The sequence below is a fragment of the Gigantopelta aegis genome, chromosome 4, assembly GCF_016097555.1.
Source record: "Gigantopelta aegis isolate Gae_Host chromosome 4, Gae_host_genome, whole genome shotgun sequence".
Lineage (NCBI taxonomy): Eukaryota > Metazoa > Mollusca > Gastropoda > Neomphalida > Peltospiridae > Gigantopelta > Gigantopelta aegis.
Window position 1 is genome coordinate 97,555,957 of NC_054702.1, and position 15,754 is coordinate 97,571,710.

General features: G+C 37.4%; 1 protein-coding gene across 2 annotated transcripts in view; it reads right to left on the reverse strand.

The window, feature by feature from the left end:
- The window catches only part of LOC121371520 (phosphofurin acidic cluster sorting protein 2-like), a 111,464-nt gene that overhangs the window by 58,663 nt on the left and 37,047 nt on the right, over nucleotides 1-15,754 (reverse strand). For both annotated transcript variants that reach the window (XM_041497468.1, XM_041497467.1), the window contains exons 3-4: nucleotides 7,628-7,717; nucleotides 1,209-1,334 (exon numbers count right to left, since the gene is read on the reverse strand). In XM_041497468.1, the coding sequence (XP_041353402.1) occupies nucleotides 1,209-1,334; nucleotides 7,628-7,717 (216 nt within the window). The remainder of the gene's footprint in view (nucleotides 1-1,208; nucleotides 1,335-7,627; nucleotides 7,718-15,754) is intronic.

Below are 15,754 nucleotides of genomic sequence, written 5' to 3' on the forward strand. Positions count from 1 at the left end.
ACTTTCTTCTTAGCTGGGAAAGAACCTGTGTCCGTAACCTCCGCGTCGTCCGTATCTACCTCGTCTTGTTTTCGTGTTTTACTCTTATTTACCCATGTAAGCAATGACATATTGATATCTCAATACAAATCGCAAGCATCTGCTTTTCCCAGCAAAACAGTATACATACGTTAAACTTAAATTTTTTGTTTTTGTTGACAAATATAGGCATACCTGCAGCGTATTCATATTTGCAAAAATAGTATCACCTTTGATTAAAGATGAACTCTAGGTCTTTGTTTTAATTAAAGCATACGTCCTTCCTTCATTATCACCAATAAATGGTATCATCGCTAATAAGTAAACCTTTAATCTCGTGACCGGTTGTGACCGACTGTACATTGCGGTTTTTGGTGCTAATCCCATTGATGTAATTATTTTGTTATTACGCGCTTGCTTCATGATCACAGTGCTATTAAAGATTACTGGCTGACTTAATTAAACCTATTGTAATTGTGTACCGATCGACACCTGTGCAGGAACAAACTAAGAAGTGACACAAATAGCTCATTCACCGTGTTCAACGTTTCTATTTCCGGTCATTGATAGAAAAACAAAACATGACCGATTGATTTGTATTAAACGTGTGACCGGTTTAAATGTATCACGACTCAAAATAAACACCTGTTAGGTAAGTAATGAGTTTCAGAAACATCAATAACAAATTAAAGTTGTTTCCAATAATAAAAATGGACAGACGCTTCGGACCGAAAAAATAATAAAAGTGGGACCGGCAAACGCATGTTTTCAAAAAATTATTTCGGTCTCAAAGATTGTGAATCGGTCCGAGACCGGCAAAAAAGGGCTTTTCCCCACCCCTGCAGTGTATGTATGCACCAAAATAAAAGTCAAAGGGCTGATATTCACCCTAAACACTGTAAGGCCATAAATGTGTGTATACACCAAGAAATAACATTCATACATATTCATGGATACATATATTACATGTATATTAACATTTGAAATCATTACTTCAACAAATAATGCTTGTTTTGTACCTGTATGTCAATAAATATATTTGGTCTTATAATAATTTGATAATTATGATATAATACTTGGTAAATAAAAGCATTGTATGGTATATTTTCAGTCTATTAAAACAGACACATATGTACACTAGCAAAAGATGGCAAACAGCATGATGCAATTACTACAAAAGGTTTACTTACATGGGACATGTTAACCTGACCTATAGCCAGAGTTTTAAAACCAAGTATTGTTCTGTTTTTATACTTTTTTCTTCTCTGAAGCATCACTTGCAGTCTATTTCCATCACGCTTAATAAAATGAGGATACTGCAAGAGAGAACAGTTACAACAAATTAACAATAGCAGTTAATAAAACACAAAACAAGAATGAATGAATGAATGAATGAATGAATGAAATGAGCGTGAGTGGGTTAGTGAGTGAGTGAATGAATGAATGAATGAATGAAATGAGTGAGTGGGTTAGTGAGTAAGTAAGTGAGTAAGTGAGTGAATGAATGAATGAATGAATGAAATAATGAATGAATGAATGCATGGGTCTTTAATGACACCCAGGCACACAGAATACACCAGCTATTGGATCACAAAAATATAATATATACTGTTCTGACATATTCAATGTAACAGTTAAAGTTTGTTTTGTTTAACGACATCACTTGAGCACATTGTTTAATTAATCACTGACTATTGGATGTCAAACATTTGGTAATTCTGACTCGTAGTCAACAGAAGAAACCCACTACATTTTTCCATTAGCAGCAAGGGATTTTTTATATGCACTTTCCCACAGACAGAAAAGCACATACCACGCCTTTGACCAGTTGTAGTGCACCAGTTGGAATGAAAAATAATCCATTAGTTGAATGGATCCACTGAGGTACTTCGATCCTGCGACACAAGCACCTCAATGCGAGTGCTCAACTGACTGAGCTAAATCCCGCCCCTCAATGTAACAGAGAAATCTGTCTAAATTAGATCAGTGTTTAAACACAAATTTATTTGACACATCTAAACAATATGTAATCCTCACCCCTTCTCCGATCTTGGTAGGATCTGGGAATGTGTTTAAAAAGAGTTAAATCTAGACTCTCCTATACAAATATCATGTAGTTAGTCTTGAGTCTGATCCTTTATAAGATGGGACCTGGTTTAGTCCATTTTCTAGTAATGTAACTTCCTGCCACGGAACCGCCCACTGGCGAAGTCAGAGGCTGAATCCGTGGTAGGCGTGCCTGAACCTTTTGGATAGGGGCACGTAAATAAAGTTCCCATTCCCATTCTAGTAATGTTCACCCAGATGATTTGTAAAACATGGTCTTGTTGGGAGGTGGTATAGACCAAGGTGGCCATAGTAGGTTTGAGCACGAATACATTGCACAATTCCCCATCTGAGGGGCAAGACATAGCCCTGTGGTAAAGTGCTCGCTTGATGGCTTGAACGGTGGGTTTGGGATCGATTCCCTTCGGGCTATTTCTCATTCCAGCCAGTGCACCACGACTGATATATCAAAGGCTAGGTGGTATGTGCTATCCTGTCTGTGGGATGGTGCATATAAAAAAATCTCTTGCTACTAATGGAAAAATGTAGCAGGTTTCCTTTCTAAGACCAGGGTTTCTGCCAGAGGGTAAAATGGGTATGACGCCATACCCAAATATTTTTGCAGAATTTGTTTTTTAAGTTAACTTTTTGACAAAATTAATTACTCTTTATCATTACTGTATGATTTTCTTTATCCATTTTCTTTCTGAGGGACGAGCCCCCATACCCCTGTTGACTGTGGTTGTATTCAATTCCATAGAGCCATACCCAAGTATTTCTTTCTGGCAGAAACATGTCAAAATTACCAAATGTTTGATATCCAATAGCCGATGATTCATAAATTAATGTGCTCTAGTTAAACAAAACAAACTTAAAACAAATTTTCACATCTCCTAAGTTCAAGGGCCATAACTTGATCAAAAAAGGGTAAATCGCCATGAAAGTGAAATTTGATTTGTAACAGTACATTAAAAAGCTATACACAAAATTTCTAGTCAATATTTCAAGGTCTTCTGAAAAAAGGTTGGACCGGTAGGAAACTAATAATTAAGTTATAAAATCGTGTACTCCTTTTCTATTTCTGAATTCATTCCCAGTGTTCCATGTTGACTTTAAAATAAATGTATATGGTCATTTAAATACGGAAAAGGAAAGATACTATATGTAGTTGCTGGGGACAACATTTTCAAAATCTTAGACATTGGTAATCGGAAATTTATGAATGAATGAATGAATGAATGAATGAATGAATGAAAGGATGAATGAATGGATGGTTTAAGGACACCCCAGCACCAAAACACACATTGGCTATTGGGTGTCATAAATGCATATATTTAAATTTACATGACCAACACGTAAACAGAATGATGGTTGTATTAAATATTGTGCTGAGTTGAATAATAAGAATCATGTAATTCATGATCAACAAATACATGTAACTTTAGGTAAGATTTTAACAAAGATTATTTTATACAGCAGTTGATGTCAGTGGATAAACAAGCAATACATCTTTCACATTATCACTTTGTGAAATCATGTCATCCTGACTGATGGAGGAAAGTTTCTGTTCTTAGGTGCAGCTTTAAGGCCAACACTATTTTTGGTCAAGTAATTTTTTTAGGGTGGGTTTTGGAATGAGGAGTTTTGTCTGTCAATGTTATCAAATTATATTATTATTAATATTACATGTGCATGCCTATATTAAAACAATCCAAAATCCACAAATATTTCTGGGAAATGTTTTTAATAATAACAATAATAAACAGCTATATATGTAATTCAGTTAGAAATAAGATCTGTAGTTTGTGCACTCAGGTTTAATGATTAAAATATTTTTATAATAAATATTTAAGGAGGTGCTAAAGATTTCTTCTTTTTGTACCTAACACATTCCACTACATACACTTAATATAATTATAAAACACACTTGTGGTTAAACAGGACATAAAGGTTCCCCTGAGGGGACAATTGGATTCCAGAATGAGTTAAATTAGAGACAATTTAGAAGCCATAGGTGATTAACACTTATATTTTCTAGATGCCTACTAAACAATATAGTCATCATAATGGCCCTGGTGACCAGACAACCAATTATTTCAACCCCTACATACACATAAATGTATGTAGAAACCTTTTTTTATGAAGCCCTATGATGAGATATATCCTGTTGTAATAACATGCATTATATCATATACTGTGATAACTTGAAAATAGTTTTTATATAATATACAAATGTACACACAATGTATATATATTTTGTAAAAAAGAAGAAAAAAAGAAGATATATTTAATAATGCATGTAATGTTATCAATGCTTGAGATATTAAGAAACAATCGATCGAAGGCAGATAGATTACAACACTCAAGATTAAATTAATTTGTCTTGACTAGCCAGAATTGATATTTTCTTATTTTGTTCCATCTACAACAGATTCTCTTTGTCTTGTGATAGATCTGATTTTTCACACACATGCAACTGATATCTTTGTTACATGTAGTAATATTACTAACTTATTATAATTAAGCTGTGATCTCTATGTTACTGGCAACATAGCCTGGTAGTGCAAGCACCAGTAACCCATAGCCTTCAGGGGCCATTTTCACAAAACATTGTAAGTTTATGTCTGCAATTAACAGTTATACCGGGCATACGTGTACACATCTTTGGTATCTATTTCATGAGGAAAATTACATCATTACGGAAGATGGAGCATTTTAAGGACAAAAGAAACTGACATATGTGCACCTCAAACTATATTTGTTAAACAGTGAAACCTCTCAAGACCGGACCCTCTGTAAACCGGAATTCTTTCAATACCGGACGTTTTACAGAGTCCCTCTTCAAAAACAAGGACATAACTTAACCTCTTTAAACCGGATCCCTCTTAATACCAGACATTTGCCTTGGTCCCAAGGGAGTCTGGTTCAGAGGGGTTTCACTGTACTATAATAATAATAAGAAGAAGAATTGTGGTTAGTCATAAATTTACTTACAATGCTTTGTGAAATTGGGCCCATGCATAACACTTAAGGATTGTCTGTTGTTTCTTTTACGTTCATCGGGGTATGAACAAAAAAAATCATCCGCAAACTGTGAATCGGCGAAGCCGTTCTCACATAGGTTTGCGGATGATTTTTTTTGTTCATACCCAGATGAACGTAAAAGAAATAACAGACAATACTTATAATTAAATTTGAATGATACATGCTAATAATAACACTAAAACGTCATACTTTATTTTGAATTATTTTTTATCCATAAACAATAACGCTCATTAAGACAACTTGCCCATATAAAATGACATCATTACATATGACGTTCCCTGATGACGTAATTTTTACGTTCATCGAAAAATGAACAAACTCCCGTTGCTACGTCTGGACCAATCGGATGACGTTACGTTGTAATGAATATAACAGAAATTTATTTATTAACTTTTAACATAAAATTTATTGAATTTTCATTACAATTTAATGACTCAAATGACATTAATTGCAGCTAACAAAAGTTAGTTTGTTTTATTTAATGACACCACTAGAGTACTTTGATTTATTAATCATCGGCTATTGGATGTCAAACATATAGTCATTTAGAGAGGAAACCCGCTATCTTTTGTTTTTATTAGTAGCAGGGGATCTTTTTTATGCACCATCTCACAAACATAATAACACATACCACAGCCTTTGACATACCAATCATGGTACACTGGCTGCAACAAGCTATAGCCCACAGCGCATCTGGCAAGCTCTTCAAAACTGGGCTACGTCAAACCCCTTGAAGCTAAGATGTCTAGAAATGATGATGAAGGACCCTTGCAGCTAATTCCTAGCTAACATGTAGCTCATGACGGATTTTGCACATTAATTGTGTACATTTTTTTATATTTAACTTGATATACTAGATTTCGCAAGCATGGATGGGTGATATTCAGTATGGCAGATATGCTTTTGAAAATGAGGAGGTTGCCAAAACCAGCATTGCTGCGGAATACCAACTTGTTTATAAAGTTCAAGAACAGTGATATAAATCAGCTAAATGCTGCACTCTGATGTCACAGTTCCCATGTTTTATGGCCAGTTATAAACATTGAAAAGCATACAGACGTCAAGAGAAAAAAAATAAGGGAAGAATTTAACATAGTAAATCATTACATGTGCCTGTCATTTGGCAGTAATTGAAGAAACTGGAAATACAAATTGGCTATATATACACAGCATATATTGATGGACGGAGCAGAAGGTAATTACAGACAGACCATTAACTTGAAGCTGACAGTAATGAGTGGCCACAATTAATCAATATAAGATACACCTACACCTACATGTACAAACACCTGCTTTACAGCATTATCGCTTTACAAATGAACACACCACCCATCTCCATAGGCCCAACAACAATACTGGATCTCACATCCAGTTTTAAAAACAGTTTTGAAATCATTACTACAGACAATTTCATATTACATTAATCATAAAGATGATGATAAGATGCTGCTGTTTTCAAGCAACAAGACAGAATCCTAGTGCTAAGATAGCCTTAAGTGCATAAGGTACATGTAAATGTAGTTAAGCACTTAAGGTGATCTTAGTGTTAAGATCATTTTGTAGAATGGGGCCCAGTTATTTAATTGTATTATAATATTATGAGTACATGTACATGTAGCTGAAGTTAATAAAGAATGTCTTTCCCGCTAAGTTTAAAGGTTTAAAATATTTTGAAATTGGACACTGCATTCCATGCACTTTGCCAAATATTTAACAGCAGTTATCTTACTATAATCTGTCTAAAATTTAAAAAAATATATCCATTAATGTACAAGATTTTTAGGGTATGTAATTTTACCTCGGAACCTCTGGCAGAAACCCTGCTGCCATGTTACCAAGATTATTTATAGAACAGCAAGTTCTTAATGATTAAGGTATAAATTATTCTAATGCAATTCACACAAAAAAGCTAATAAAATTGGACAGCAAAAATGTTTAAATATTTAATATATATGTACTTCTGCCTCAACTTGATCAAAAGAATAAAAAAATTCTAATCAGAAAAAGTGATAGTGTTCTATTCTGTGATTGCACATTAATACCTTTTGCTGCCACGTGACTAGTAAGAGTCCTATACATGTATAGGTAACATGGCAGCAGGGATTCTGCCAGAGGTTCTGAGGTAAAATTACATACCCTGAAATCTTGTAAATTAATGGATATATTTTTTTATTTTAGATGGATTATAGTAAGATAACTGCTGTTAAATATTTGGCAAAGTGCATGGAATGCACATGAACATGTCCTAGGTGTCCGAAACGGAATGATACTACTCTGCATACCCCCTACAGTTGAACGGCTAATTAATAACTGCCCTACCCTACCCAGAGTTACTTTCATCTTCCGATTCCTACATCATGTACACATTATTATGTCAATTCAAGCTCCCATTTCATATATAGACGAATTGAAAAATTAAAACTAATAACATTCAATTGAGGTTTTGTTTTTTTACTGTATTATAAACAAACTGAAAATGTGTCAGTCATAACCACCTTAGAAACAAATATGTACTCACTTGTAATGAAAACGATAACTCCAGTTCTGTATCAACCAAACCATTTGGAGGAACAAGAATTTCGTTAGATCGTAGAATTCGTTTTGAGCTCTGAAACAAAAACATAAAATACATATACATGTATGTACCTGTAATAATACGATTAGTATTATACATGTGTGTTAAAACAGTGCCCATCACAGCAACATGGATGGATACAGGAGTGGAGGGTTGCATACACTGCTCTTGTGATAAGTACTGTACCAGTACTTTTTCTCTCTCTCTCTCTTTTTTTTTTTTTTTGGGGGGGGGGGGGGGGGGGGGGGTAGTAGTACTGATGACTTAGACAGACAATGGTATTATGGCATTTATCAAGGTATGTAACAAATCAGTAACAATAATACATATAACAAAGACAATTAAGCAAATAAATTAACAGTAGCGTATATCGTAATTTTATGCGAAATTTTACCATAAAATATACTGTACAAGTCAACAGTTACGGAAGTGGCAAACTCTTTCTGTAGAACTTTCCATATCACTTTCAGTACGGATTATCTAGTGATGAAAAAAATACACCAGGCAACACCCGTAACTTCACTACAGGCATCAGAAATACATGTACTTAACACAATTTATTATAATATTTTGTTAGCATTCACTGAGGTCCCTTCCCCATGATGCACCTGATGTGGGTCTTTATAACATCTAGAATGAACCTCAAGGATAGCTTCCCTTGCCAGATACAATATAGGTTAGGGGGTTGCTTACAAAAACATCTATTGCAGCCATTTCTGAATTTGTACTATTGCAACTTAATTTTTTTGTTTTTTTAAAATAACATGTACATGTAAAAAAAGCATTCACCATAAGGCCCATCTGGGGTACAAGGGGGGGGGGGGGGGGGTGGCGACAATCTTTAGTGGAGGGGGTAAAGTCTCTGGTGAGTTTGTTTTGTTTAACAATACCACTAGAACACATTGCTTAATTAATCATTGGCTATTAGATGTTGAACATTTGGTAATTCTGACACATCTTTTATATGCACTTTCCCAGACAGGAAAGCACATACCATGGCCTTTGACCAGTTGTTGATGCACTGGATGGAATGAGAAAAAAACCCATCAGTTGAATGGATCCACCGAGGTGATTTGATCCTGCAATGCAAACACCTCAAGCGAGCACTCAATCGACTAAGCTAAATCCTGCCCATGCAAGTCTCTAGTGAGGTGCACAAGCCAGATGTTTATCTTTATTTATATGCAGTAGGAAGAAAGACATACATTTTGTCGAGTAGTGGGCACTGGCCTCCACACCCAAGAACCCTCGTTTCCTCGGACCTGCACCTTACTATTTGTAGAACTTTCTGAAAAAAAACTACTTCTCATCTGCTAATAGTAATACTGTATGCATGTATTCATATTCAAACAAAACAATTGTCGATTTGTAGAAATTTAAATTGTAATATCCACAAACACATTTGTTTTTTGTACATGTATTTGATGGGAAAACCCCCGTGAAATTTAAGGTGTAACTGCTTAAAAGGTGGGAAACTGATGAAGTGATCTAAAACTATCGTTGATCTGGAATTACTATAAAAACTGTATTTGAATGGTTTGTTTGTTTCTCCTTCTTTTTTAAATGTTGATATATGAAACACATGTCTGGTTTGCAGCAATTATTACAGCATAAATACTGATGGTGTCATCCACTGCTGAAAGAAATATAGTAACACACACATACATGGCATGCATGGCATGTAAGTGTCTAGTAATGCTTCTAAGAAGATACCAGTATTTCCGACAATAAATGTCACAAGAAACATACACACTGGGAATAGATACATGAGTACAGAGCATCAGTAATTTGTAATTACATGTAGTTTATGAAATCTGGAAAATCAATAAAAATACTTTCAAATAATTTATTCTACTCCTTTGAAGGGTGGGGTGCATGAGGAGGATGGGTCACAAATAATTCTAAAGGACCCTTCAAAGTACACGTACACATACATACATACATACATACATACATACATACATACATACATACATACACAAATGTACATACATACATACATGCTTCAATAGCTCAGAGCGTATCATGGTTAGTCTTGCAATTTATGGGTGATTCGGTGCCACAGGTTCAAGTCCCAGCAATGGCATGGGACAATTTGTGAGGCCAGAAAGGATTTAATTATCCCCTGCGCCAGTGCGTTAATATCTATGTATGTAACAGTCAACCTCGACATACATACAATATATAGATATTCATACATCAATACATACATACATACATCAATACATACATACATACATACATACATATACTCTTCAAAAAAAGAAACGCAAAAGGGTACAAATGGGTTATAACTCCGATTTTATGTTTCCTACCGGTTCATGCTTTGTGAATATAAGGTCATTGCATGTCCCAAACACATTCCCACGGTTACATTCGATAAAACGCAGCTACTGTACAATAAAGTTCCAAAATGTGAATATTCGCAAAAACGCAGCCACATGCAAACCATGTCACCACTGCACGTGTGTTGTCTGCACGTGCAACATGAACACCGACAGTATAAAAGTGCAGGGTGTTCGCTTGCCTGGCCTCTGTATCTGGCCGACAGTTGACAATCCAGGACATGCCACGTCTCAGTGAACCGCAGAGAAACAATGCCATCGGCCGACTAGACGCAGGCGAATCCAGAACGGCCGTTGCCAGGGCATTCCATGTGTCCCCAAGCACCATCTCCAGACTGTGGGACCGTTACCAGCAACATGGATCAACACGTGACCTCCCTAGATCCGGTCGACCACGGGTCACTACCCCCGGGCAGGACCGCTACATCCGGGTACGCCACCTTCGGGAACGATTGTCTACTGCCACCTCCACAGCCGCAGCAATACCAGGTTTGCGCAGGATATCCAACCAGACCGTACGGAACCGCCTACGTGAGGTAGGAATTCGTGCCAGACGTCCAGTTCGAGGTGTCATCTTAACACCACAACACCGTCGACTCCGACTGCAGTGGTGCCAGATTCATCGACAATGGCCTCAACTGCGATGGAGACAGGTGTGGTTCAGTGACGAGTCCCGATTTCTGCTCCGACGTCATGATGGAAGATGTCGCGTGTATAGGCGTCGTGGTGAACGTTATGCGGCAAACTGCGTGCAGGAAGGGGACAGATTCGGCGGGGGTAGTGTCATGGTGTGGGCAGCCATCTCACACACTGGCAGAACTGACCTAGTCCACGTGCAGGGCAACCTGAATGCACAGGGCTACATTGACCAGATCCTCCGGCCACACATCGTTCCAGTTATGGCCAACGCCAACGCAGTGTTCCAACATGACAACGCCAGGCCTCACACAGCACGTCTCACAACAGCTTTCCTACAGAACAACAACATTAATGTCCTTCCTTGGCCATCGATATCACCGGATTTGAACCCAAATGAGCATCTATGGGACGAGTTGGACCGACGCCTCCGACAGCGACAACCACAGCCCCAGACCCTGCCCGAGCTGGCAGCAGCCTTGCAGGCCGAGTGGGCCGCCATCCCCCGGGACGTCATCCGTACTCTGGTTGCTTCAATGGGCAGGCGGTGCCAGGCAGTTGTCAACACACGCGGAGGCCACACCCGGTATTGACTCCAGATGACCTTGACCTTGGTGGTGTGTCCTATCACTTACTCACAATGGACTAGAGTGAATTGTGAACAATCCTGCAACATTTGGTAATTATCGGACTCACCATTCAATAATTAAATCAATTCTCCAAATGTTACGACAATGTGGTTTTGCGTTTCTTCTTTTGAAGAGTATACATGTACCTGATGTAGATATTTATACATCAATACATACTAGCCAGTGCCAGGTCTGCCCACTGTTTCATGCATGTAAGCGGGATTGACCGCGTAGATTGTAGGCCCCATGCATATGGTTGAGTTAAAAGAGCTTCCTTTTTATGGAAGCTTCGATAGCTCAGAGCGTATCATGGTTAGTCTTACAATTTGCGGGCGAATCGGTGCCACAGGTTCGAGTCCCAGCAACGGCATGGGACAATTTGTGAGGCCAGAAAGGATTTAATTATCCCCTGCGCCAGTGCGTTAATATCTATGTATGTAATAGTCAACCTCGACATACATACAATATATAGATATTCATACATCAATACATACTAGCCAGTGCCAGGTCTGCCCACTGTTTCATGCACGTAAGCGGGATTGACCGTGTAGATTGTAGGCCCCATGCATATGGTTGAGTTAAAAGAGCTTCCTTTTTATAGAAGCTTCGATAGCTCAGAGCATACCATGGTTAGTCTTGCAATTTGCGGGCGAATCGGTGCCACAGGTTCGAATCCCAGCAACGGCATGAGACAATTTGTGAGGCCAGAAAGGATTTAATTATCCCCTGCGCCAGTGCGTTAATATCTATGTATGTAATAGTCAACCTCGACATACATACAATATATAGATATTCATACATATGACATGTACTGTAGTCAACTGTGCCAGTGTGTCATTGAATATATGTATGTTTAAGTCAAAACCCAACATACATACAATAGAGATATTCAAAATATAAAAATACATATATAGCCAGTGCCAGGTCTGTCCACATCTGCATGTAAGTCAAAACGTTGCCAAGCCATGGGGCCTTAGAACCGCGTGGTTGTTGGACCGGTACGAATATGGTCGACTAACAATCGTTCTATTTTTTGTGGAACGTAGTTGGTCTGATTGGTAGCATTCCGGACCAACAATTGCGGGCGATTGGGTGCCATAGGTTCGGGTCTCGGTAACGGCATGAGGAAATTTGTGAAGGCAATAAAGGATTTTAATATCCCCTGTGCCAGTGCGTCATTGAATATATTTATGTTTAAGTCAAAACCCGACCAACATACAATAGAGATATTCAAAATATAAAAATATATACCTACATACATACATACATACATGTACATACATACATGTACATACATACATGTACATACATACATGTACATACATACATACATATGACATGTACTGTACAGTCAACTGTATTACAATGAATGAATGAATGAATGAATGTTTAACGACACCCCAGCACGAAAAATACATCGGCTATTGGGTGTCAAACTATGGTAATGCAAATAAATAAAGTGATGATCAACATCAATATAAAAATTCAAGGTTTAAACAAAAACAGTGTAAAGAACTGTGCAAAAAAAACAAATACAAATGTCACAGAATTTTACGGATACTGAATTTTACTCTAAACTTCAAGTTGTGCTGTATTGGCCATTCTCAAAGAGAATCTGCACCACGGTGAGGTTACAGCACGCGCAGGGGCTGTATTACAATTACATGCAAATAGGCAGCTGATAAAATCAGGTTTGACTGTATTCTCATAAGCCACTCAGAAATCAATGTTGCAGGTGATTTTGGTTTACACTTGAGTGTGCTTTGGAATGATCAAGCAGATAACAGATAAGCAGATACTATTTATGTGATACAGAAATGCATACATACATGTACAAATACCTCTGGCTATCTAACCTTTACAACAATACTGGCTTTGTTACAACTCAATCTAGAAGCTTATGATTTCAGCAATTAAGATATATTATGTGCATGTATTGTATTTCAACTTATTTTCGTGCTTATATCCAATTAAGGTTCAAACACGCTGTCCTGGGCATACACCTCAGCTATCCGGGCTGTCTGTCCAGGACAGTAGGTTAATTGTTAGTTGGTTAGTAGTTAGTGAGAGAGAAGAGGGTGTAGTGGCCTTACACCTACCCATTGAGCCCTTAAGAACTCACTCTGGGTTGGAGCCAGTACCGGGCTGCGAACCTGTACCTACCAGCCTGTAGTCAGATGGCTTAACCACTACGCCACCGAGGCCGGTATGTGCATGTATATCTTATTTTACCCACACAAAAAAAGAAGAAAAAAAAGTAAGAATAATGGGCTCTTGGTGATTAGGGTGGAGACAGGTGGGTGATGGTGGAAAGATTTAGTTTTTTTAAATGTCAGTCATGGTAAAGTGGGTTTTTTTGGTCCATTTGTCTGTTTATTTGGTTTTAATGTTCATCCCAAAATGTGCTTATACGTATATATGTGTGGTAAACTGTGCATAAGCAGTTCAGCTTTCTGAAATGCCACCATACACATAGATCAAAATTTCTATTGCTGTACATATATATTTAACATTTATTTTTTGTGTTTTTTTGCTATTAGAGTTTTGGCTTTTATATGTATATTTTACTATTCAGATTCTATATACAGAGTATATAAAATGTACATACTGTATATGTACAATACATACAATTTATGTTAAGCAGGAATTTATTTAAAGAATTTAAATATGGCAATTAAATAATAAAATATGTTTAGCAAAACAAACAGAAAAAAGGAAAAAATTATGATTGAAGAATTAAAATCAGGAACAGTGGAGTGGGTTAAACCGAAATCCTGGTTTGTTTTTTTGGTTTGGCTCAGGAAATAAAATTGCCACAGTCATATGCACTTATGTGCGCATCATCATGCATTACTGGAATACCAGTATACTATCTACCAGGAAAGCATGCCAGAACCAATTAAGATTTGTGCAAGTAAGCCTACATTATTAGTGTCTTCATATAAATTTAACTGTGCATTGGATACGATCTTGTCAAAACACACTACATCTCTACATAGATGTCCGGGAATCCAGCACACAATGCATTTTATTGATTTCTAGATATCATTTAATAATCACTACAAGCAGTTCATCATTCCTTCATTTGATTATACCAAAATGTGTAACATTATGGCCACTGTGGTTTGACATCACAAAATTCCTTCGAGTTCTTTCCCAATTGAAGTATTCAACCATATATGATTAAAAATTTGCATCTACACGTATGTCACATGTCATGAAAATTAGCATTCAAACATGAAACGTTCATTGTCTGACAATCAGTTTAATGAAATGAAAATTGAATTTTAACTACATACATACATGTACAATAGGAAAAAACTAAAAGTTCTCTCTTTAATATATTTTTGAAGGTATGTTTTCATTTATTGACAGGAAGGAAGGAAATGTTTTATTTAACGACGTACTCAACATATTTTATTTATAGTTATATGGCGTCAGACATATGGTTAAGGACCACACATATATTGAGAGAGAAAACCCGCTGTCGCCACTTCATGGGCTACTCTTTTCAATTAGCAACAAGGGATCCTTTATATGCAACATCCAACAGACAGGATAGTACATACCACAGCCTTTTTTACATCAGTTGTGAAGCACTGGCTGGAACGAGAAATAGCCCAATGTGCCCACTGACAGGGATCAATCCTAGACCGACCGCGTATCAAGCAAACGCATTACCACTGGGCTAGCCATCGGTCTACAGGCTGGTAGGTACTGGGTTCGGATCCCAGTCGAGGCATGGGATTTTTAATCCAGATACCGACTCCAAACCCTGAGTGAGTGCTCCGCAAGGCTCAATGGGTAGGTGTAAACCACTTGCATCGACCAGTGATCCATAACTGGTTCAACAAAGGCCATGGTTTGTGCTATCCTGCCTGTGGGAAGCACAAATAAAAGATCCCTTGCTGCTAATCGGAAGAGTAGCCCATGTAGTGGCGACAGCGGGTTTCCTCTCAAATCTGTGTGGTCCTTAACCATATGTCTGACGCCATATAACCGTAAATAAAATGTGTTGAGTGCATCGTTAAATAAAACATTTCTTTCTTTCTTTTACCACTGGGCTACGTCCCGCCCCCATTTGTTGACAGTGTACCAGGTATCAAGGCATATTGATGATACAGTTAAACCTCTCAAAACAGGACCCTCTGTAAACCAGAATTCCCTCAAAACCAGATGTTTTTCGCTGCCAATTTTAAAATATCTGTACAGAAGAAAACCTCAGTAAAGCGGATACCTCTTAAAACCAGAATTTTTACTTGGTCCCGAGGGTGTCCGATTTAGAGGAGAATATTGTATATAGGAAGGACAGCAGATTACAACAATGCTGGATTAGTATTCTCTGTTACGGAAATTAAATGTATCATGTGAGCCACTGGACTTTAATGGCTTTCTTATAATGAAAACTAAGACAATTCAGCTCCTTTACTTTATTATAATATCCCAATGGTGCCTAGTAG